This window comes from Cryptomeria japonica, chromosome 1 (assembly GCF_030272615.1).
Source record: "Cryptomeria japonica chromosome 1, Sugi_1.0, whole genome shotgun sequence".
Classification (NCBI taxonomy): Eukaryota; Viridiplantae; Streptophyta; class Pinopsida; order Cupressales; family Cupressaceae; genus Cryptomeria; species Cryptomeria japonica.
Window position 1 is genome coordinate 424212139 of NC_081405.1, and position 23266 is coordinate 424235404.

The 23266-nt window shown below is 42.4% G+C and overlaps 1 protein-coding gene across 1 annotated transcript in view; it reads right to left on the bottom strand.

The window, feature by feature from the left end:
* Positions 1 to 752: 752 nt before the first annotated feature.
* Positions 753 to 23266, bottom strand: part of LOC131065199 (peptidyl-prolyl cis-trans isomerase FKBP53) — a 61499-nt gene continuing 38985 nt past the window's right edge. Inside the window, exons 8-10 of the mRNA XM_057999655.2 lie at positions 1446 to 1487; positions 1310 to 1358; positions 753 to 1194 (exon numbers count right to left, since the gene is read on the bottom strand). Of these exons, the coding sequence (XP_057855638.2) occupies positions 1116 to 1194; positions 1310 to 1358; positions 1446 to 1487 (170 nt within the window). The 3' untranslated portion in view covers positions 753 to 1115. The remainder of the gene's footprint in view (positions 1195 to 1309; positions 1359 to 1445; positions 1488 to 23266) is intronic.

Sequence of the window (23266 nt, forward strand, 5' to 3'; positions counted from 1 at the left end):
CAATGCTTATTGTAGAAAGGCAATAATAGTTTACTATATCAATTAACAGACAAATGGTTGACAGTATCGTTGATTCAAAGCAATAGTTTAATGTATTAATTCATGAAGAAACCATTTACACAACTCAAATATTAGTTCACAAAAGATCATACAAACCCATAAAAGAACATTTATATTATTTTCTTAAAATACCTTTCTCAATGTTCGTAAAACACCACCATATTATTGGAAAATCTTAATGTATCATCGATCAATTGATAGAATTGTACACTCCTAGCCAACAATGTCCTATACTTCAAGGATAACCTTTAAAAGTAATGTTTCAGGAAAAGAAAGATTTGTTAATCTCAATTTTTCTAATACTTTTCATATCTATCATCAATGGCTTGCTACAAACACATCCTAAAAATACATAAGTCCTTAACAGGAGTTGTGTCAACGAAAACAACAATTGAACGAGTCTGCTGATCACTCCAAAGAGAAATTGCGCATTGGGTGTCAATGTTTTTATGGATATGGTAAGAAAACATTGGCAAAACCGCTAGCCACTTCAGAATGAAGTGTGCATTAGACACAAATGTTGTGTGTATGGAGTAACTAAATGTTGCCATCTATCCTTGTAATTTTTTTGGCCTTGTTCTTTGAAATTAATAATGTTGGTCTTCCACTCTCCCAGACATGATGTATTAATTTGATTGAATGTACTAGTAATGTGTACGTAAACTCGTACCAGTCAAATAAATGGATGACAATTGAGTAAAAGTCGTTAAATTGTAATTAGATGAAACGCATCTCCCTTTTTAACATTTAATTCCGAATTCAAATGTAAGGAAATGAAGGTGACCGTATGATAAGTGAAAAAATAAATGTAACCTTACGAAGGACGAGGTATATCGTGTCAAATGCTCCAAATATAATAGACTCGACAAATGAAATGGAACCTAAATCTAGTAGAGATTACATTGCGAATACATATCATATTACAAGAGTATTCCCTTTGAGAAGGAAGAGCGGAGGTCGGAAAGAACCCAAAAATATATAATCGAACTAATGCTGCCTATTTCTGAATAATGCCTATTCTACAAAATTTCATTCGCCATAATAAACTTAGAATTTCACTTGGCATTGACCAACTCTACATCAAAAACTAGCCAGGCATTTCCTGGTATTTCACCAGCTCCTGCTGCCCCGTACCTGCATAGAGCAGAAAATACTCAGAATAACCTTCTTTGCCGTTCCATAACCCAACAAAAATTATGCAGTATAAAATACAATGGAAAATATCTAAGCTAAATGGAGTCTTACATACCCCATCGCTGGAGGTATAGTGAGTCTTCTTTTGTCACCAACACGCATTCCTGCCAATGGACAAAATAAATTTGCTTGGCTGTGACAAAGTGATTTGCTAACTAGAATGAAGAACATAAACACGGTACAGAACTTACCTTTAACACCAACATCCCATCCACTTATCACTTCTCCCACCCCTGGAAAAATAACAAAAGCCATAATGTTACAAGAATGTCAATCCTAAGTGTTTGCACCTAAACAAGTGGAAGTAAATTCTACTTTTGACAATTGCAAAGAAAAGCCAAATTTGGGTATCTACAAGTTACACAAGCAAGACCCGTTAATTGCAAATGGGCTCCTAAAGATTTACCTCATTGCACTAGCATATTTAGTACAGATTACAGAAGTTACAGGCACACAAACAAATCAAACATTCACAGGGCCACCTAAGAATAACTGCCTTCCAATCCAATATATTGAACCATAAACTGGATCAGCTATGCTGCTCCCCAGTCCATCATGGATTTAAATGAGATGCTCTCAAACTGCCTCTGTATGCAATTAAAACACCTACAATGGCCGTCAATTACCATAGCATGTGCAATAAACGACAAACAGAAAACACCGAATGCGAAAATATAACAACCTTGCATCACACACACAAAATGCAACTGGGCTCCTAAAGATTTACCTCATTGCACTAGCATATTTAGTAAAGATTACAGAAGTTACAAGCACACAAACAAATCAAACATTCACAGGGCCACCTAAGAATAACTGCCTTCCAATCCAATATATTGAACCATAAATTGGATCGGCTATGTTGCTCCCCAGTCCATCATGGATTTAAATGAGATGCTCTCAAACTGCCTCTGTGAGCATTAAAACACCTACAATGGCCGTCAATTACCATAGCATATGCAATAAACGGCAAACAGAAAACACCTAATGTGAAAATATAACAACCTTGCATCACACACAAAATGCAACATGAGATTAACTCCAGAGAAACCCTCAACCAAGCAGAAAACTCTAGGGAGAGTGAGCAGTGCTCCCCATGCCACTAATCCACAATCATGTGTATACATCACCTCATAGGCTTTACAAAAGCTCTACATCACTTTGTGAGCTCCATGTCCATATACTATGCCAAAGATGAACGTGATCTGCAACTTGGCTTGCAACAGTGGAAAACGAAAGACTGGAACCTCCATAGAAAGGATCTTTTGTCCACTTGCATCAGTCCCACTAGCTCACCAAGCACCCTCTACTAAAGTGGGATGCCGGAAAGATGCTGCCAACTAGTCTCAACTAACCAGTGAACAGACAGTCACTGGAAAGGGAGACACTTGCACCCAATATAGGAACAAATGCACTGCCAGCAAGGAATAATGACTACTAAAGAAGATAACATACGTCTGCCAAGGATGGAAAACAGACACCCTACAAGAAGTCGAAACACCTGCCAAAACAACATATTGTGTGGCAAACAATGCCATGTCAAAGTTTGTAGGAGTGCCGAGGATGTCTGGAATGTGTAGAAGGCATAAGTTTTGTAAATGAAGTGTTGTTTCATACCACGCGACTAAATGTTAAAGAAAAACACTCATAACATTGACCAGGTTTTTTAATTTTTTCATCAGCAAGCTAAAGTTTCTTTCCAACAGAATACTGGAAAACAGACTAATATTTTTTATGAGGTTCAAATTAGAAATAAAAATTGTCGGTAAGGAACACAACATAAATTTAATACAGGGCTTGTTGGTGAATTGTGTCATTAAAGACCCGAGTCATAGTTTTCCACCCTTCCATTGGAAAGGAAAGGTAGGTTGCTTATTCAGCAGAAAAAAAAAAACAAAAAAACTCAATGATGAATTTATCTCCGTTTATCACACACTAGGTCACTTCAAACACAAGTTTGTTCATCCAAGAAGCAGATAGCCCCAAAAACTAAGGTTATAGCTGTTTGCCACGTACGGTAAACGATTAAACGCAGAAAGTAAATGCACAGAACATAATGGAAATATATTAAATAACCAGTCTCTGTATTAATTCAACAGTCCATGTACATCAAGTGCTTATAACATTACATCTGATACAACTAGTATATGCCACTACGAAGGAACGGTATGCAATATATAATACCCGAAGGGGTGCGACCAACCGTCGCATCCAACTGCCCTTCGGGACGACTAACTAACTGACCACCATAACTCATTGTTACCGACGACAACATAACATAATGATTATTCCCGGCAACATCATCCCCCCCAAGAAAAGAAATCGACTCCGAACGACTTAATACAAAATAGAGATGAATGGCAGGAACTACTGACGCCAGTCGAGCCCGGAACTTATACACTTGCTACGTCCTCGCCTGAAAAACCCTTTTTCTGCTACCATCCGATGCTCAAGTGCGGATTTCACCATTATGGCTTCTTTTGACATCAAAGTCCTCCTGTGCCTAAACCAAACTTGTCTGCAAAACACGCTTTTCAATCTCCGCCTCCACCAACTGCTACTCAAATGAGACTGTCTCCCTAGCCAATTTGTCCTCGATAGCCACCCGCGTTGCCCTCACGGCATCCAACTCCTGGGTACGCTGAGCTATGTCTCACGCTAGTACTGCCTCCAACCTGGTGGTCATCTCCTCCCGAGCCCTCTCTGCATCCACCAAGGCAACCTCACGTCCAGCCGAGACATACTCTAAGTTCCTCAAGCGTACCATTCCTACCTGGAGGTGGCCACAACCCTCTGGCATAAAGGCTAGGAGACACCTCAAATCCTCCATCACACTCCCCAAAGGCTAAAAAATGAACTGAATAACTCCCTAGTGTCATACAACTACGCGGACCTGCAATGCATTCCCTCACGAATGCTTAGCTTCAGGGTTCCTTCTCACAGTACGGACAACCACAACACTTACTGTGACATCTCTAATGCCCTTCGCCTAACTCCAACAAGTGTACTGTAGCTCAAAAATAAACTGGGGGTCTAGGGGCAATGCCCCCAACGGGATCGAGGGGTAGCACCCCTCGCAGGGTCGAGGGGCAGGACCCCAAGTGCCGCCAACACCAATTTACAACCTTCAGAACCACAAGGAAGTCCATGGCGCGCATCATTTATGTGATATTTTATGATGTCAAAACCCTTCTTCTCCACTCTAATATTTTCAATGTCCTGGCTCCAGATGTCATCGAATAATTTTTCAATCTGGTCGTCGTCGTTTTTTTTTTTTCCTATAATGTCCCCGATGGCACCCCGGCCATACAACCTCTCCCCGTACGGTCAACAACAGCACTGACACCTCCAATCGTACGGCCACCTTCCCCTGCGGTCAACACCCCTCCACCATACGGCTGTGTTTGTTTGTGCAGGGGCTACGTGTATGGCTACGTTGTTGTGCGTGTTGGTCCCCTTTTTTTCCTTGTGTGGCTGTGTTGCGGGGGTTTCCTTTCTTGTTTGCATTTTAATTTTGTTTTTGCGGGCTTTTTGGTTTAGTGCGGGTGTCCACCACACGATGGCCCCACCGTCAATGTGACCACCGCACGGTGGTTCCACCGCCGGTGTGACCTCACCGTACGGTGGCCCCACGTGTTTTTTTTTTTCCATCTATCGTACAGTCACCAAGCGTACGAGTTTTTTTTTTAATTGTCCAAATTCGGCTCGAGTTTCGTGCCTCCGGGATCGCCTTTTCTCGGTTTGCCTCGCCCGAGGGTCTCCCGCTGTGGTCCTGTGCCTCTCAAGTCACCTGCCCGACCTCTCGAGTCCCCTTCCATCCTCTCAGGTGCCCTTCCGGCCTCTCAGGTCCCCTGCGTGCTTCGCATGGTAGGGTTTCAATTTGGACCCGTTGGTGGCAAGTCTATTTTCAATGGCCATCCGAAGACCTGGAACCACAAATTCTACAGGGACCACGGCTCCTTCCTGTACATAAGAAGAAGAAGAAGAATAAAGATTTTGAAAGTTGCGGCCTTCCACACAGGGTTCCAATCGTTGCCGACATAATTGATCTTCGGATTATCTACATCACCGAGGTTTGGGGCGTCTCCCTTCCAATATTCTCTGTATTCTGGCAGGCACACCTCCTCTGTTACTTGTGCTGGTTCCTCTACTTCGAGCCTGTAGCTTTGGAACATTTCGTAATCCTCCATCTGCCAGTGGAAGAGCTCGTTCAATGACCTCATCTCATCCTCGGAGCACTCTCCTAGTTTGAGAATCCCTTCGTCGTTGGGCTCCCTGCAGCCCCGTCCTTCGTTCCTCAGGTTGCCTTCTCCTTCACCCTCCGATTCTGAAGATGATGCCAGTTCCTCACTAACCAACTGTGTCCCGAGGTCTATGATAAACTTCCTTCCTCCATTCTCCATAGACAAAGTGTTCTTCTTCCAGTTGTGGGTGGCCTTGGCTGCCACCAGCCACCCTCTCCCTAAGATCGCATCATACCCTTTTTTCTTTAGTGGGATTACCACGAAGTCCAATATGAAGGGTTGCGTCCCAATGGTAACTTGTTGGCCCATCACTGTCCCGATGGGTTTGATTCCATGCTAATCTACTCTGAGCAGATTGAATGTAGATGGCCACAACGTCGGCCTCCCTAGCTTCCGCCAGGTTTCTTCTGGAAGAACATTCACTCCTGATCCACCATCGACGATGGTATTGGTTAGAATGGTGCCAAGGATACCCATCTCCACAATGGCCGGGTTCCTTCCAGTGTTAACTGCCAGCAGCATGGGGTCTATTGCAGACCCCCCAGGAACATCTGTGCGGTGGTTGGTATTGGTGCGTGGTTGGGAGAGATTATTCAGCAACGTCGTTCGTAATTGAGACATCGTCTGGAGGAGGTCGTGTACCTTCACAGGCACCTCCAGTTTTAATTTTAAAATTTGATTTAGTATAGCATCCTCCGCCTCCCGTCGGCTGGAAGTACTCGTCGTACCCTTCGCCTTCGCCCTTTCTCATATCTCTTTCTCAATTCCTTCCCGTGCTTCCCGTGCCCTTTGCTTCTCCATCTCCGGGTCTGGGCACATAGCGTGTCTGGCTTGGGCGCTGGTTACGGCCAACACTTCCTCTTCTTTGGTTTCCTCGACATTGAGCAAGTTGACGCCGAACTTCGAGCAAGTGGCGTCTTCGTGGTCTCCCGGTCCACACCATTTGCACAAATATTGTGTGGCCTCTCCCTTCGGGCAGTCTCGGGCGAAGTGCCCCCACTGGCTGCACGCTCTGCATTGTACCATCAATCGACCTGTGGAGTCGTATTGGATCCAGCTCCTTGTGTTGTTATTGTTGTTTCGTCCTCCCCACCGGTTATCTCGGTAGCCTCCCGAGGTTGCATTGTTGTTCACTTGTTGGCCCGTACCCGCTGCTGCGGACGTTGTGGCTTGCTCCGTGAACAGCACCTGGTTCATTTGCGTATTCCGGGTTTTCATGTTGTATGGGCACTCCTTGGTGGAGTGTCCCATCACTTGGCAAATCTCGCAGAATGCCTTCTTCGAGCAAGTACCCTTTGTGTGCCCCTCCTCTTTGCACTCAGTGCACCATATGTCCCCTTCGGTCCGTCTGTTGCTTCTCATTGTTTTGAATTCCCTCCTCATTCGCTCCATGTCTTTCTGGAGCGCTTGCACCCGTTTGCCAGCCTCACTATCGCTACTGCTTTCTTGTGACGAGTCATTCCCCTCGAACGAGCTATCCTTCTTCTTTTTCTTCGATGTCTTGGTCTCGCTCTCGAGATCCATCGCTCTATTGTATGCGTCTTCGTACGATGTAGGAGGAACGATTTTCATCTTCCTTCGAAGGGAATGCTTTAGTCCCTCCATGAACCATCGCTTTTTCAACCCATATGCTGGTTGACTCTCCATTTTTCCCAATAGTTCCTTCAGCCACCGACTATAGGCTCGGACAGTCTCGTTCTTGTTCTGCTTCGTTCCATAGATCTCGGCAACTATTTCGTTGTCATCTCTCAGGAGGCAGAACTCTATCCCAAACTCCTCCTTCAGGTCGAGCCATGTGCCGACTTTGGCCTTGTCCATATCTGAGTACCAGTCTATGGCCACTCCTCTCAAGGTTGCTGGGAATTGTGTTACCCATTCGTCTTGGTCGATAACACCGTTCGCTGACCATATGGTTTCGCACGTTCGACAATGGCGGACGGGATCTTCCTTCCCGTCACCATTGAACTTCGGCAATTTCTGTTTACTCCCCATCGATGGGGGTCGTCTTCCTGGAGGTGGTTGTGGCTATGTCTGGGCCCCTGCGCCACTCCCTCCGGTACCTGCGATGCCGGTGGTGTGTCCTGCGTGGGTGACTGGAGGTACGATGTTTTGCCTGCCGAGTGTGGCACCTACCGTACGGTTATCCTCCCCTTCGTTGTCACCCGCGCCCACTCCTGGCTCCCTTTGGTGATCCTCACTTTGTGGTGCAAGGGATAAGTTTCTGAACCGATCCCGGGTCTCTTCGACTAGATCTCTCCTTAACCTTGTTTCCTCCAGACACTCTTCGTGGCTCCGCACCCTACGGTGTCCTGGCGACGCATAGAAATTTCCGTCGGCTTCTGCACCCTCCATGACACCTCCTTGGTTCCCCTCGGGCCACCCTTCGACAGGTCATCCTTCGGCAAGTTGCCTCAACCTCCGTCTACGTTCTACTTGCTGCTCCAAAATCAAGGCCCTCTGCGCGGCCTCCCACTCATTCGTTTCTTCTTTTTTATTTCTATCTTTATTCAATAGGTTGGGCATTAATTGCCGTACATTTCCATAATTCACAATACATAAACCAAAACACGTCTTTATTAATTCATTTCCTCAAATACAACTCGTGTCAATGACACTTTTATTTGAATATAGAAGATTCAAGGTTCAATTCCTTCCTGGTCTGGCGCCATCCCGCACCTCCGACGCTGTCCACACGGCACTTGGTGGGATTTCCCCCTCCGTCACCTCTCGTCGAACATAGGGCTGGATGGCTACCGGAGCGAAATTGAAAATTCTCTCGTTGCGATGTCTTCTCCTGTGTAAAGTTCTATTCGCGCGTCGTCGGCCTCTGGGTTTATCTCACCAACGGGTAGGCCCATCGTATCCATGCGCCATCCGCGTTTTCCGTTCCGGAGTACGTCTAGGCAACGGCGCCAAATGTTTGCCACGTACGGTAAACGATTAAACGCAAAAAGTAAATGCACAGAACATAATGGAAATATATTAAATAACCAGTCTCTATATTAATTCAGCAGTCCATGTACATCAAGTGCTTATAACATTACATCTGATACAACTAGTATATGCCACTACGAAGGAACGGTATGCAATATATAATACCCGAAGGGGTGCGACCGACCGTCGCGTCCAACTGCCATTCGGATTATTCTCGGCAACAATAGCCTATAGGCTTAACCCTAATTATTAGACACAGATTAATTTCATTGTAAACCTTATCAGCAATGATTCCATCTCTAATCTGATTGCAAGAAGCAACCCGGTGAAAAAATACTTGGTATCCCGATTAAGAATCTGGTACCTTAAAATTTAAACCAAATCATCTTAACCTATGGGACCTACTGGCGACATCAACATCTATCAACTCATTGCACTTCTCGGATGAATTGTGGATCAAAATATCTTCCAATGAGGTGATACATACAAGAGATGCAATCAACCATGCACAAAGAGCGTAGAGTAGCAAGCCACTCGATAAACCTGAGTAAATTAATTAAGTCTTTAAAATCTCGTGTAGTTGCAAAATTGAATTAAATGCTCATGAAGGTACAGGATGGCATTAAATTCTAAGGGGCAAATGACTTGGTCCAGCCAGTTTAAAATTCTCAGACCCAATGGAAGTCAGAGACTTCCTGTGCATGTGTGTTTTGGATTGCAACTTGTCTTCTGGGATTCCAATGTGAAATTGAGGGAAATCTGAAGTTCTAAACATCAGATTTTTAGTGAAATTGGAATCAGGATAAAATATATGCCTGAGGAATTTCACAAGAATTTAAATGATTTCCAGATGATAAACAGGTGTACAATTACCTGATTCAGAAAATAACATCGGATTGCTAATCAGGTGCAAGTTTACAATTAAAAAAATATCAGCCTGAGTTTTGGGGTTGTTTTCGAGTAGCTCAAACAGGGCTGTTAAAAATTTCCTGTAAGCAAGGTTTGATTTTCCATTGCAGACAATGAGGGCAAAATCTGAGTTTTCATTGCGATTTGGGTTCCATTTGCAATGTCTGATTTGCGACTTCCAACATTAACATTTTGGCCTATCACTCTTTGGGCTTTTAGCAAAATGAAATTTTGAATATTGCCATTGCTAGGGTTTCAAACTAGGGTTGACAAAATAATTCCAACAATTACATTAATACAATGCAAGATTTTTCACAAATTTTTACTTAGAATAATAAAAATATGAACACAAAATTTAAAATAAAATACCCATGTTTCTGTATTGTATGACCTCCATACATCCCTATTTAAAACTTTGCAAAACATTATTTCCTTTAGCAATCCTTGCGTTGGCCCTCCTTTTTTAAAAGACCATCAATAGGCCCTTTGAACAGAGCTGGCACCATAGCCCTTGTTAACATCGATTCAATCTAGTGATATTCACCCCTTTAACAGTCACTTCCCTAACAATTAATTAGCTTCAATGACAAACGCTAAGCTTAATTGACTGCTTTCAAGAAAGATAGTCAGTCCTACAGTCATGCACAACAAAAATTGAGATTTTAGTGCCCCTTAACAAAAAATTGACCCTAAACGACAATTTTGCAATTCCCCCACAATATATTATTCTCCTTTTGAATGAATTAGTTTAGCATACCCTTTCATACGGCTTCCTCACTCTAATTTAGCATACCCTCTCATAGAACATCCTCAATCTAATACCAAATGTTAGATGAGTGAATACAGACTTTGAGAGAAATTGTATAGCACGCACTTCAATGTGTATGCTTGTATTTATTATTGTATGATGAAGTTATGTCAGTGATTATAACTCACATTGTATGATCTTATTACATCATTAGCATAGCAATAAATGCCGATGCATAGAAAGCATAGGCTAACATTACAGTATATCTAACATAAGCAACCTGTTGACGTGTATTTTGTACACAATCATACACAGAATAAAATACCCAAGGGTACCTTATCCTCTCTTGAATAAAGTCTCTGATTGCTGAAGATGTCGCAAAAAAAGGATCAATCAGAGACTTTATTCAAGAGAGGATAAGGTACCCTTGGGTATTTTATTCTGTGTATGATTGTGTACAAAATACACATCAACAAAATTGACGCTAGAAGGAGGGCTCTTGAACCAAATAATCCGAAGGAGCAGTACTATCCAGAAAATTTACCAAAAAAAAGAAGAATACATTTCAAGCATGATCATGAATCACGATGGTGTTGCCACATGAAGGGTTGAGTCAAGTAGTGCAACCTAATTTGTAGATAGGCGACATTCAAGAAGATATTGTTTCAGGATTGAATCACCTAGCGTGGAACGTAAGGAGAAGTGAAGCTGAGTATAACAGAGTGAGAATCATCTTGGAACAAGAAGAAGATAGGGCTGAAGAACACCGAAGAATCGCAGCTAGAGAGCTTCGCAACCAAAGGAACTTATAGTAGTCTCCGCAAGACCAAAACTTCACGCTGGATTGCATTGGTTCTTTCTCGCCCGAAAAACATCAAAAGGTATTGAGGTCAACACCAGGCATCAAGAATCTAAGTGAGCTTCAGTTTACTTCAAAGGCGAAGCGAGTCAAGAGAGAAGATCCTCCCAAGGAATTTGAACTAAGATTGGAGGAATCCCCTGGGTCATCACAAGCTCCATCTCTTCAAGAACAAGTACAAGAGGCGATTCAAGCAAGTATCCAGGCAATTTCCCAAACAACAAGCCAAGCCAGTTCATCAAGTCTCTTGTCAAGTTTTCAAACTCCGAGAAGAACGATGGCACACCATGCTCCTCCTCCTCCTCCTCCTGCTCATGCACTTAATGGTGCTACTTGGCTAATCAACAACCCATCACCATTGGAATTTGCAATCTATCATGATATGCCAAAGAATCCAGAGCACTTTTGTTCCAAATTCAATGTCAGTGATTTCAATCGCACAGCGGAAGATCATATCAAGATGTTCGAAGATCATCTTCGTAACAAACAAATCGAATATGGAGATGTAGCATGTAGGCTTTTCCCCTACTCATTAGGAGAAGAGTCGTACTTCTAGTTCATTCATTTGCCTATAGGGTCAATCAGGACTTGGGACGCGATGAAAGATGCATTTATTGCCAAGTTTGGTATACCAACCACACCAGCTGAGTTGTATAGACAATTCGTTGAAGTCCGAAGGAGAGAACATGAGCCCATCACTTCCTTTAACAACAGGTTTCACCGCGCATACACGATGTTACGGCATCCTTACCTCATTGCTGACCCAAGGGAGATCTATTATGGAGCCCTAGACCATCTCACTGCTATGTTTGTAAGGACACATCCTATACCAAATGATCTAAATGCAGCATATGCGAAAGCTATTGAAGTTAGCAAGCACATGGGACAGAATATTACGAGGCCACTACTACACATGGGACCTGTCGCAGCACCAAATCAAATGTAGACAGTTGGAATGGCGTTAGCTAACCAGACTCCAGTTATGAATCCGATTCCACAAGCAACATATCCGAGCATGCAGCCGACAAACCAGTTGGTCCTTCATCCTGGAGTTCCAATTTCACAAGCCCCACCAGCACAACCTGTGTACCTGCATAATGCAACAAACTCGTCAAGAACATAGGAAGAAAAGGATGAAATGAAAGAGTTGATTGAACAAGTCAAGAAACTGTCAACCGAAGTAACCCATCTAAGGAACCAGAATAATCAACTCCAGAGTATGCAGAGGGCCAACCACGACCAACATACGAACAATCAAAATTTCCAAGGAAATAACAATCAAGGTTTCAGGAATAATTATCAAGGAAATAATAACCAAGGCTTTCAGAAGAGACCATGGAATACGGCTCCCAATAATGGAAATGTGGTGACGCCACTAGATAACCCACCAAATTCTCAGAATCAAGAAAATCATTCTACCAGTAAAGTGTTTTTAGCAGAGGCGGCCTTGTCCAGTTGGTGTAGACTCCACAATACGAACCAACATTCTGAGTTGCAATGTCCTGAATTCAAGATCGCGGCTGACATATTCCAACAAGAGATGCGTAGCAATGATACACCCGAAAATCCACCCACGACTGGATATGAAATGATCCCAACTACACGATATGATCAAGCCATGATTGTGGAAAGTTACAGATATTCACAAGAAGAAGATAGTCAGACTCAAAATGGGAGATTTCCACCAGAATCTGCTAATGGACCAATGGTACCCCCAAGTTCCCAATTCCCACCAGCATCTGCAAATGGACCCATTGAAGACCCAGAGTATTATTTTCCACCTTTGAACGACAATGTCCTAGTCGAGGGAATAAAAGAGGTATTCCACCAGTCTTCAGGAGGTGTAAACCAAAGGGTATATCATAGAAATCAGAGGAATCAAGAACCCCTAACTACATCGATCCCTCCAAACAATTTCTCTACTCCTCTGGATCCCCAAGCTAGCAACAATCCAGAATATCCACAACACACGCAAGGATACAGACAAAGGAATATTGCACCCCCTGTGGGCAATGAAATGAAAAGACTGGCCATGTTGGTGTTAGAAGAACTCAAGAAAGTTAAAGTTAGCCTACCACTCTACGAGTTGCTCAAAGTTTCAGAAATTAAAGATGCAGTGATCAATAGCTTGAGTGAGTCTAGTACAGTAAGGTCAAACGTTCAGGACTTGGCCAACAAAGCTCAAGCTACCATCAATGTGACCCAGGAGGAAGCCAATGACAAAGGGCAATCTGAACAAGACGAATGTTTGGTCCAGACTATAACCTTCCCAGCCAAAAAGGAAGACATGTTAGAAGGAAAGGTGTTACTCAAAAGGGGCGAGATTAAGAAAACTCAACCTACTATCAAAGAAGGCCTCGCCACTAGTCAGATCCTTCCAGAAAAGGAAGTTGCCATTAAAAAGGATGTGGTCAAGAAAGGGAAATCTTCAAACAAGACCAATCACTCAAAAGAAGAAGGTCTAGTAAAGAATGACAATCCGAAGGTCAATGAAGTGAAACACCAAGAACACAGTGGGGATTCTTCAGCCCTTTCCCATGGAAAAGATGAACCAGCCCCGTTCCTGCTGTCAGTCAGAATTTTTGGGAAACTATTACACAATTGCCTCTATGATTCAGGAGCTTCCAGTAACGTGATGCCCCTGGCTGTCTGTCAAAGACTAGGTATAACTCCCGCTCCTACCAAAAGAAAGGTCACTCAGCTAGACAAGACAGAAGTCCCAGTCATGGGCGAGTTGAACAACATCCACATGCAATTAGCCGCGGACCCGAGGGTTCAAAACTTCATAGACATATCAGTAGTAGATATTCCTGATTCATATGGGATGCTCCTGAGTAGAGATTGGTCGCGAAAATTGAATGGGTATGTGTCGACTGATTTCGCACACATGTGGCTACCATGGAGAGGAGTCCCAAATCAAATCAAGATCGACAACACCCCAAGATTGAGACTTATGATAACCGAGTATGGGGAGATAATGAAGTCCTGTTCTTAGAATCAGATCTAGGGACATACAAACCTAAAGTAGGTGAGGTCTTGATGATACAAAACATACAAGATAAAGATGGCCAGCAAGAAGTGATAGAATCTATAGAAATTGTCGTCAAAAGTGATCAAGGATCCGATCAAGAAGATGATGGAATGTTTGAAAATTTCAAAAGGTTCGTACATAGAAACATCCAGCAAAGTGTGCAACTTGGTAACTTAGCATCCGTTCGAGATTTGCTTCTTCCAAACTGGTGTAGGATACACAATGCCGTCCATTCAGAACTGTCTTGTGCTTTATGTCAGACCGCATTAGAACAAGTATACAAAAGAGCCCCACAGACGTTGATTATAGAAGAAGTTCAAGATTCAGAAGCGGAAAGCTCCTCAGAAGATGAGACTTTATCTGACACATCAACCGAGAGTCAAGGAGACCTAGAGACGGAAGATCGCGGAAGTGCAATATGGACATTAAGATTCGATGGGTCTAAGTCCAAACAAGGGTCTGGAGCAGGTTACGAATTAATTAGCCCGACAGGAGAAACTTACCTTGCCGCTCACAGATTACAATTTCCCTGTACCAACAATGTAGCGGAATATGAATCCTTGATTCATGGGTTATTGCTAGCCATCAAAAAGAAGGCAAAAATACTACAAGTGTATGGAGACTCAGAAATAGCTATAAGGCAAATCAGGAGGCAGTATGTCTGCCATGACAAAAAATTGACCAGATATAGAAACCGAGTCTGGGACCTTATTGAAAGTTTTGAGGCCTTCAACATCAATTCTATATTTAGACACCAAAATCAAGTGGCTAATTCCCTTGCGCAAGCCGCCAGCTCTTTGATACCATTAGCGATGGAAGGATTGAAGAAGTTCACTGTTGAGTTAACATCAGTCCCTTCGGTCCCAGATAACATCACCAATTTTCAAGTTTTTGAAGACGACAAGCACATACTAGATTTCTTAACCAACACAGATGTCTTCCTAGCCCAGATCATTGACGAAGAAGAAGTGGGAGAAGCAGAATTTGATGCCGAAGGAGTTTTGAACTTAAAGACAAACTCTATTCCAAAGGGAATGGTAGAATTAGAAAGAATTTTTGATCCTGACAAGTTGAAAGAGATGAAGAACCACAGCATTGAAGGGAACATGTGCGACTCCGTCAACGTAGGTGACGACATACAAACTAAGAATGTGTTTATTGGTAAGTCCTGCACCGCAGCCGAAAGAAACGGGATCCTGAAAAACATGAGAGATTTTCCAGATGTCATAGCATGGAGTTATGAAGATCTCAAGACTTATGACACTGCAATTATTACTCACACAATCCCTTTGAAGCCAGGAAGTAAGCCATTCAGCTAAGATCATCTTCCCGGTAAGACATTCGACGTGGGTCGCCAACCTGGTTCCTGTCAGAAAGAAAAGTGGAGAGATTAGATTGTGTGTTGATTTCAGAAATCTCAACCGAGCTTCAGAAAAGGACAATTATCCGCTACCATCATTAGATGAAGTGTTGCAGATTGTCAACGGGTCTCAGATGATGTCTTTTCTAGATGGATATTCAGGATATAACCAAGTTTTAGTCGAGCCCGAAGATCGACTAAAGACTACTTTTACCACCAAGTGGGGAACATTTGCATACAAGAGAATGCCTTTTGGACTCATCAATGCCGGGGCCACATTTCAGAGAGCCATGGATATCGCTTTCAGGGACTTAATTGGAAAATGCATTATTATATATATGGATGATATCACAGTTTTCTCCAGGCAAAGAGAAGACCATGTGGATGACCTAAGAAGAGTCTTCCAAAGATGCAGAAGATATGGTGTATCTCTCAATCCGAAGAAATGTATATTTGGGGTAACGGAAGGAAAACTTTTAGGACATGTCATTTCAGAAAGAGGAATCTCCATCGATCCTAAAAGAGTAAAAGCTATATCCACTATCAATTTACCCGCTAGCAAAAAGGAACTCAAATCATTCTTTGGCAAGATCAATTTTGTTAGAAAATTCATTACCGGATTTGCTGAAATAGTCAGACCTTTGAATGAGATGCTAAAGAAGGACGCAAAGATTGAATGGTCACCACAGGCCAAAAGGGCATTCGAGGAGATAAAGACGGCAATCGCAGAAGCGCCAGTATTAATCAGTCCTGATTACCTCAAGCCCTTCTATCTATATGCCTTCGCTTCTGACTACACTTGTGCTGCTATTCTCACCCAGAGAAGTGAAGAAAGGGACGAGAATCCAATTGCATTCATGAGCACCCCACTGAAAGATGCAGAACTCAGATATCCCAACATTGAGAAACAAGCATACGCGCTGGTAAAGGCCGTTAAGAAATTCAGACATTACCTCTTGAGGGCCAAAATTTATGCAATAGTACCAGATGCAGCAGTCAAGACTCTTCTCATGCAGAATGAACTAGGAGAAAGAAGGGGAAAGTCGGTCGCCATTATCCAAGAATTTGATATTGAAATCCAACCCATGAAACTTGTTCGAGGACAAGCATTGGCGCAAACATTGGCGATTGATGGACCAGGATTAGTCCAACAAATTTATGAATTAGAGGATGTCACTCCCGATGAATGGTACGAGGATATTGTGACATACCTGCTTAACAACAAATGTCCTGCTCGCATGACACCCACGCAGAAAAGAGCATTAAGAATAAAGTGTCAACATTATATGCTTCAAGGATCTGTTCTATATCGCAAGAATCATGAAGGGATATATCTGAGGTGTGTTGGCAAAGATGAGGCCAAACAGATAATTGAACATTTTCATTCCAAGTTTGGGACCGGACATGGAGCCAACCTCACAACAGCTCATCAGATCCTGAGAGCAGGATATTATTGGCCTACACTTTTCAAAGATACATTTAATCATATCAGGACTTGCCACACATGCCAAGTCGCAGCATTTAGAGAATGAAATCCTGCTATGCCACTGAATCTAGTAATTGAAGCTAGACCATTTGCTAAATGGGGAATGGATTTCATTGGTGTTATCAACCTCGCATCCTCGGCACAACACAAGTATATCATCACAGCTACTGATTATTGTACCAGATGGTCGGAGGCACAAGCTCTCAAATTATGCACCACCGAAGTTGTAATCAAATTCCTGGAGGAAAACATCATCACAAGGTTTGGGTGTCCTTATGCGTTGGTTTGCGACAATGGCTCGGCATTCACATCTTTGAGATTCTCGAATTGGGCTTTTGAATATGGAATAACCCTCAAATTTTCATCAAATTATTATCCTCAGGGTAATGGATTAGCTGAGTCAACCAACAAGAATCTACTCAGTGTTATCAAGAAACTGCTAGAAAGAAATCCGAGAGAATGGCATACTCAGCTAAGATTTGCTCTATGGGCAGACAGAATCAAGACCAAGAACGCATTAGGAATTTCACCTTATTTTCTGGTTTATGGCCAAGACCCAGTCTTCCCCATGCAACTCAGGATCTCGACCCTGAAGTTTATTCAGGAATATATGGAAGACACTGATGCTATTCAAGCCCGATTAACACAATTAATGAATCTGGAAGAGAAGAGAGATCAAGCACTAGAAAATTTTGCAAAACACCAAGGAGTCGTGAAAAGATGGTTTGATCGGCAAGCTAGAGTCAAGGCATTCCGGATCTCAGATCTTGTCTTGTACTAGGACAAAGCCCACGAGAAAAGGGGAGAACATGACAAGTTTGATAAGCTTTGGAAAGGCCCTTATCAAATTTCAGAGATTCTGGGAGAAAATGCATTTAGGTTGAAGACATTAACTAGAGAAGACATCCCATTGCCTGTCAATGGGAGGTATCTCAAACATTATTTCCAATCCTAAGATGCCTAAGGCCTTCCCTTGTATATAGTTAGTTTAGTTTGCTTTCGTTGCTTCTCGTTTTCTTTTCTTTCGTTTTGGTTTGCCTTTCGCTTTGTTTTCGCTCTTAGTTTAGGTGTTTTGTCTTAGGTTAGTTGTTTTGTCCTGAGGGGTATCCATTTGAAATTGGGTGATTTTGTTATGGAACGCTCTGACTTCCCGCTAGGTTGTTGGTTGCATTTGGACAATCATGAGGTCTTTTGGAACTACAAGGGGAGTTTCTTTTAGTAAAGCTTTGAGTCAGGACGTATTTGCAATGAAGCAAGATTAGCTTATTGAACTCACGTATTTTTGTCCTCCAGTTATTATATCTTTTCATACTTATAATCTCCGAGTCATTGTGTTTTCCAGGCAAAGCTGTGATCGGTGAAAAATCTAAAATCTGACTTCAACACCACCGCAACCCTCAAACCCTAGTGAGCTTCATTACTCACAAGCCAAAAGAATTGACGGAACTGAAAAGCAATATCAAAAGAAAAAATGAGAAAATGAAAATGAGAAAAAATCAAAAGGAGGAAAATGAGCTGACAAAGAAATATCAAATTGGCTAAAGGGAATATACGAGTAACTCCGTCGGGGCTATAGACGCCTGGCTGGCAATGGAGCAATGTTCGTGAGCTTGCGGCGATAACCTCGTCGGGACTATGGACGTCTGACTGGCAGCGAGGCTCTATCCAGGATGCTTTTGGAGTCCAGATAAACTACGTAGCTTATCACAGGGGAACCTGGAGATCATGATTGTCTTGTCGAGGGGAATTAACTCATTTGCACACACATGGGTAACTGTGGACTTGATACTTTGTCTCAATATGATGGTCTCTTCTTGTAAGTGTTTCTTAACTCCTGGTTTTGTTAAGGGAGGTTTTCTGAGTTTTCTTTAAGAAAGATTGATTCCCAAATGTTTTCCAACATTTCTCAGTGGTGTCGCCAGATGTTGTGACCATTTCACACATCGCCCCATTAAAATGGGGACCCCCTCTTTTTTGCTCAGTTTTGCCTGTTTCTCTCTCTGCTTTTAGGGTTTTGAGTAGGTGAGTGAGTCGCCTAGACTAGGGTTAAGCCTTAGGGTTTCCATTTCGATGTTTTCAAGCCAGAATCCAATCCAATTTTGAGTGATTGTTGAGCTTCCTCCCGTAGGATGCAATTTTGAATAGGGTGAATCTATCAGGAGGTCAAGTGAATCTGTCTAGGATCGGTCAGAATTTTGAATGCAAGTCCAAATTTTGCCTAAGTGTTGATGATGGAATTGTGAATTTTTGTCCGGGTGAATTTTTTGACCAAATTTTGGATTTTGATAATTGATCCTAGGCATTAGGGATAGCTTAATTTTGCCTTGTGAAGTGACTGAGGTCCTAAAATTTTGATATTTTAGCCTGTGGAAGCAAAATCGCTCCTGTCCCTCAGCCAGGGACCAGGGCGAAAATGATATTTTATGCATCTTGGTTACTAATTTATTTCATTTGTCTTGTGCAGGGTCGCCAGGAGATGCAGTTGAACACGAATTGGAGGTTTTGAAGATTTTGAGACTCAAAATTGGCAAGTTTTTTAAAGTCTAAGGTTAAATCGCTCCTGTCCCTCAACCAGGGACCAGGGCGAAATGACTTACTTAGACCATTTTGGACCTCATTTTGATCAAATTGGAGCGTCAAGGATGTAATGGAAAGTGAAATCAACATGATGGAACGCCAGAATTTAGTTGTTTGCAATGAAAAGTTGAACATTTGCCCTCAAGGACAAAAATCGCTCCTGTCCCTCACTGAAGGACCGGAGCTTATTTCTCGAAATTTCACTGTCCTTGCAGGACCAAGACGATTTTTGGATTGGAAGAGATAAAGGAGGACATCTTTTGTCCATTGAATATAATTTGAAAAAATTTGCAAACAAGGAAATGTGCCAGAAGGACAAGTTCGCTCCTGTCCCTCACTGAAGGACCGGAGCTTGAAATCCAAGATTGCTTTATCCTTGCAAGATTTTAATGATTTCGCGATTTGAGAAGAACAAGGGAGGGACATTTTACTCGTTGAATATAATTTGATTGCACCTCGAAGGAGAAAATTGGCCCTAGAAGCAAAATCGCTCTTGTCCCTCTGCCTGGGACCAGGGCGAATTTTAATGATAGCTCCCGTCCCTCTCTTAGAGACCAGAGCGATTTCCTTATAAGACAAGTTTTTGGTGAAGTGAAATGAGTTTTTAAGTTCGAGGCAAGTAAAAGGAGGCGTAACGAATCTATTGAATATAATTTTGAAGAGTGCAAGACGCCAGTGAAGCCTATTTTGTCCTAGGCGCTCCTGTCCCTCTCCAAGGGACCAGAGCGATTTCTTCCTAAGACAAATTTCTCACCAAGTTGAAGCAAATTCCATGTTAAAGATGAGTGAAGGGGAGCATAGCGGATCCATTGAAGATAGTTTTAAACGTTGGCAAAGAATGATTGAGCCTACAAATGAAAGTTCGCTCCTGTCCTTCAGTCAAGGACTAGGGCGAAATCTTGGTTATTTAGCCTTCCCTTCTGATTTTTGATGAATCAAGGCCAAGGTACAAGGGGGCAATGATGTTTGGAACGCCTCGAAGAGGAACAAAGTTGCTATGACCATGAGAAAGTGATGAAATTGCCCAAGGCGCTCCTGTCCCTCACCAAGGGACCAGAGCGAAATATGCAAGTGTGCTTAATTTTGAGATGTCACTTCCATTTCAAACGTTCAAGAAGGAGTAAGAGACACCATTTTATACTTTGAAGGCAATTGAAAGTTGATAAGAACAAGGATTAGCCCAAGGAACAAAGGTTCGCTCCTGTCCTTCAGTCAAGGACCAGGGCGATTTCTACTAAACTGGTCATTTCCTTCAAAAAATTACGTCAAGGCAAAGTTACACAAGGTTGAAAATGTCTTTAAGAAGATGATGAACGAGAGGTTAACGACAAAAGGTTGACAAATTTGAGCTAAATGCAAAGTTCGCTCCTGTCCTTCAGTCAAGGACCAGGGCGATAATGGTTCTAAGAGGCATTCATTTACAAAATTGAATATATCAAGCTCAAGATTCCCAATTAAAATGCCAGTTTAGACGTCCAAGATGTGACTTTGAACGTAAGAAGCGAGAAATACTAGACCAAAATGCTAAAGCGCTCCTGTCCCTCTCCCAAGGACCAGAGCGATGTGGTTTGTATCCCTTACATCTCCCATGTTTTGGCGCTAACATCATTTTCAAATTGCATTAAATGCTAAATTTCGATAAACCTTGATATTTTTAATTAAAATTGGCATTTAATGGGTGCGCACAAGGCATTTAATAATTAATTTTGCCTTTTTTAAAATTGAAACAATTAATTACAAAGGTATTTTAATTAATTAATTAAATAAAGAGGTGAGCGCTTGGGTTTTATTTTTATATTTTACAAAAGTCGGCCTCCTTTTATTTAATTTTTAGTTATTTTTTGCCTTATTTTCAAGTCGGCCTAGAGGTAATTAAAGAGGTAAGCGCCTATAAAGGGGAGGTATGATACCGCATTTCAAATCATCATTTAATCATCCTTTCATATGCGATTTGGAGAGGCGAATGAGGAGCGAATTTCATCAAAGATACAAGGTGCGAAATCTCATCAAGGAGAGTGTGAATTTGGTTTGAAGAGGAGCGAATACTCTATCAAGACGTTGAAGACCCCAAAGTTGGTGGAGTTGACAAGAAAGGCGCCTTTGCTAGAGGAGGATCACGTTGAATACTTCAATCTTCGTTTTTGCCTAGGCAAATTTCATAATTTTGCATCTTTTTAGAGTTAGCTCTCAAGTGAGGTATGGCGAAGTCTTCTTTTGTCTAAATTTTGAATTTCCTGTAGCTCAATCGTATTTAGGAAATGATAACTCAAGGACTTATCATGAAGTTTCCTAAATTCAATCTTTAATCTAATCTATATTTATACATTGCAAAATCTATTTCTCATTATGAAATGTTGTGTAGGTGTCACGATGGCGACCCCGAAGGCGAGAGCATCCACCAGTCGTCCAGCTCTCATGAAGGAAGATCAAAAGAACGAAGAATTGGAGACCAAGATCGTGTCGAAGTGGAGCAACATTGGAGATACCAACTTGGGAAACTTCAGTACGAAGAAGTTTCGGGAGGTCCCTTACATTGGCAAGCCATCACCTGTCGCAAGAAGAATAATTGAAAGTGGCATTATCAAGGCGGTCGGCTTCCCTCCAGCAATCCAGTGCCATGAGCTGATGATCGAGTGCGCTCGCCATTATGATCCACAATCAAGATCGATCGTGTCCAAGGAGGGAAACACTTTGGCTTACCTTTCAGAGGAAGCTATAAGTGAGGCTTTTCATCTGCCAGAACACAGAGATATGATCTACAAAAGCATAGAAGGAGCCAAGTCCATGTACGAAGATGATCCAGACACTTGCCTAAGCATCATCAATAAGAACTGGTTACTCAAGAGTCGTCCTCGCCTGAGCAAGATTCCGAATACACCACATAGGATCGATTTCCAGGAGGAGTACAGAGATTTGATAACACTGCTCAACCGAGTCACAGGAGCCCCTCAAGCCTTCTATTTTGAGAAGTGGATGTTCTACTTCATCCAAGTGATAGTTCAGGGAAAAGGAACAATTCATTGGGCTAGAATGATTAGCCATTGCTTGGACGTGCAGTTAAGAAGATTGAAGGCTACCAAGTCTTTCCACATGAGTTCATACATCATGTATGCCTTGGTCAGGAGTTTTGAATATGCAGGATTACCTCACAGAGGAGTGATCGGAAGAGGACCCGGGGAAGTTAGAGTTTGTGATTCCTATGTTCATTTGCATCATCCTCCAGGAAGCAACTACAAGTTAGTCAATGATACCTTCACGATGAACATCACCAGGACATTGCAAGGCGGGATTCACAATCGGATATCTCAAGATGCACAAGAGCTTGTAAAGAGGTACGGTGCATGGTTTATCCAATTCCAGAAGTTTACATATATTAGAGTTCATGGATGTCCTTCACCCCCCTACATGTTGCCAAGATATCCGACAGACAGAATAGTGTTACTTGAGGTAACAAGACAGTTGGCAGCTTATGTGAAAGCATTCAGACATAGACATGGAAATGGAGTTCCTGTGCCTATCATACTAGGCAATTCAGTTGAGGTATGCCCTAATGCTCTAGCCATGGATGATGCAGAGAAGGAGTTAGCTTTATATTCATTTTCATTCTTTGCCTTGAGAGAGAGCTTTGATCCTTATGGGTATATAGAGGAGACAGTCGGAAGAAAATACAAGCATGAGTTTCAGATAGAGGACTTTATGATGAATCTCTCAGATGATCTTGAAGTGAAAAGAAAGATGCATTCCAGATTGCCTTTGGACTTCATTAGGAAATGCAAAATTTACAGAGTGGCCGACCAAGCTCAGGACAGTGGCAGACATCTCCAATCATCTTATGACCGAGAAAGCAAAACAGTGAGGCTAGATTGG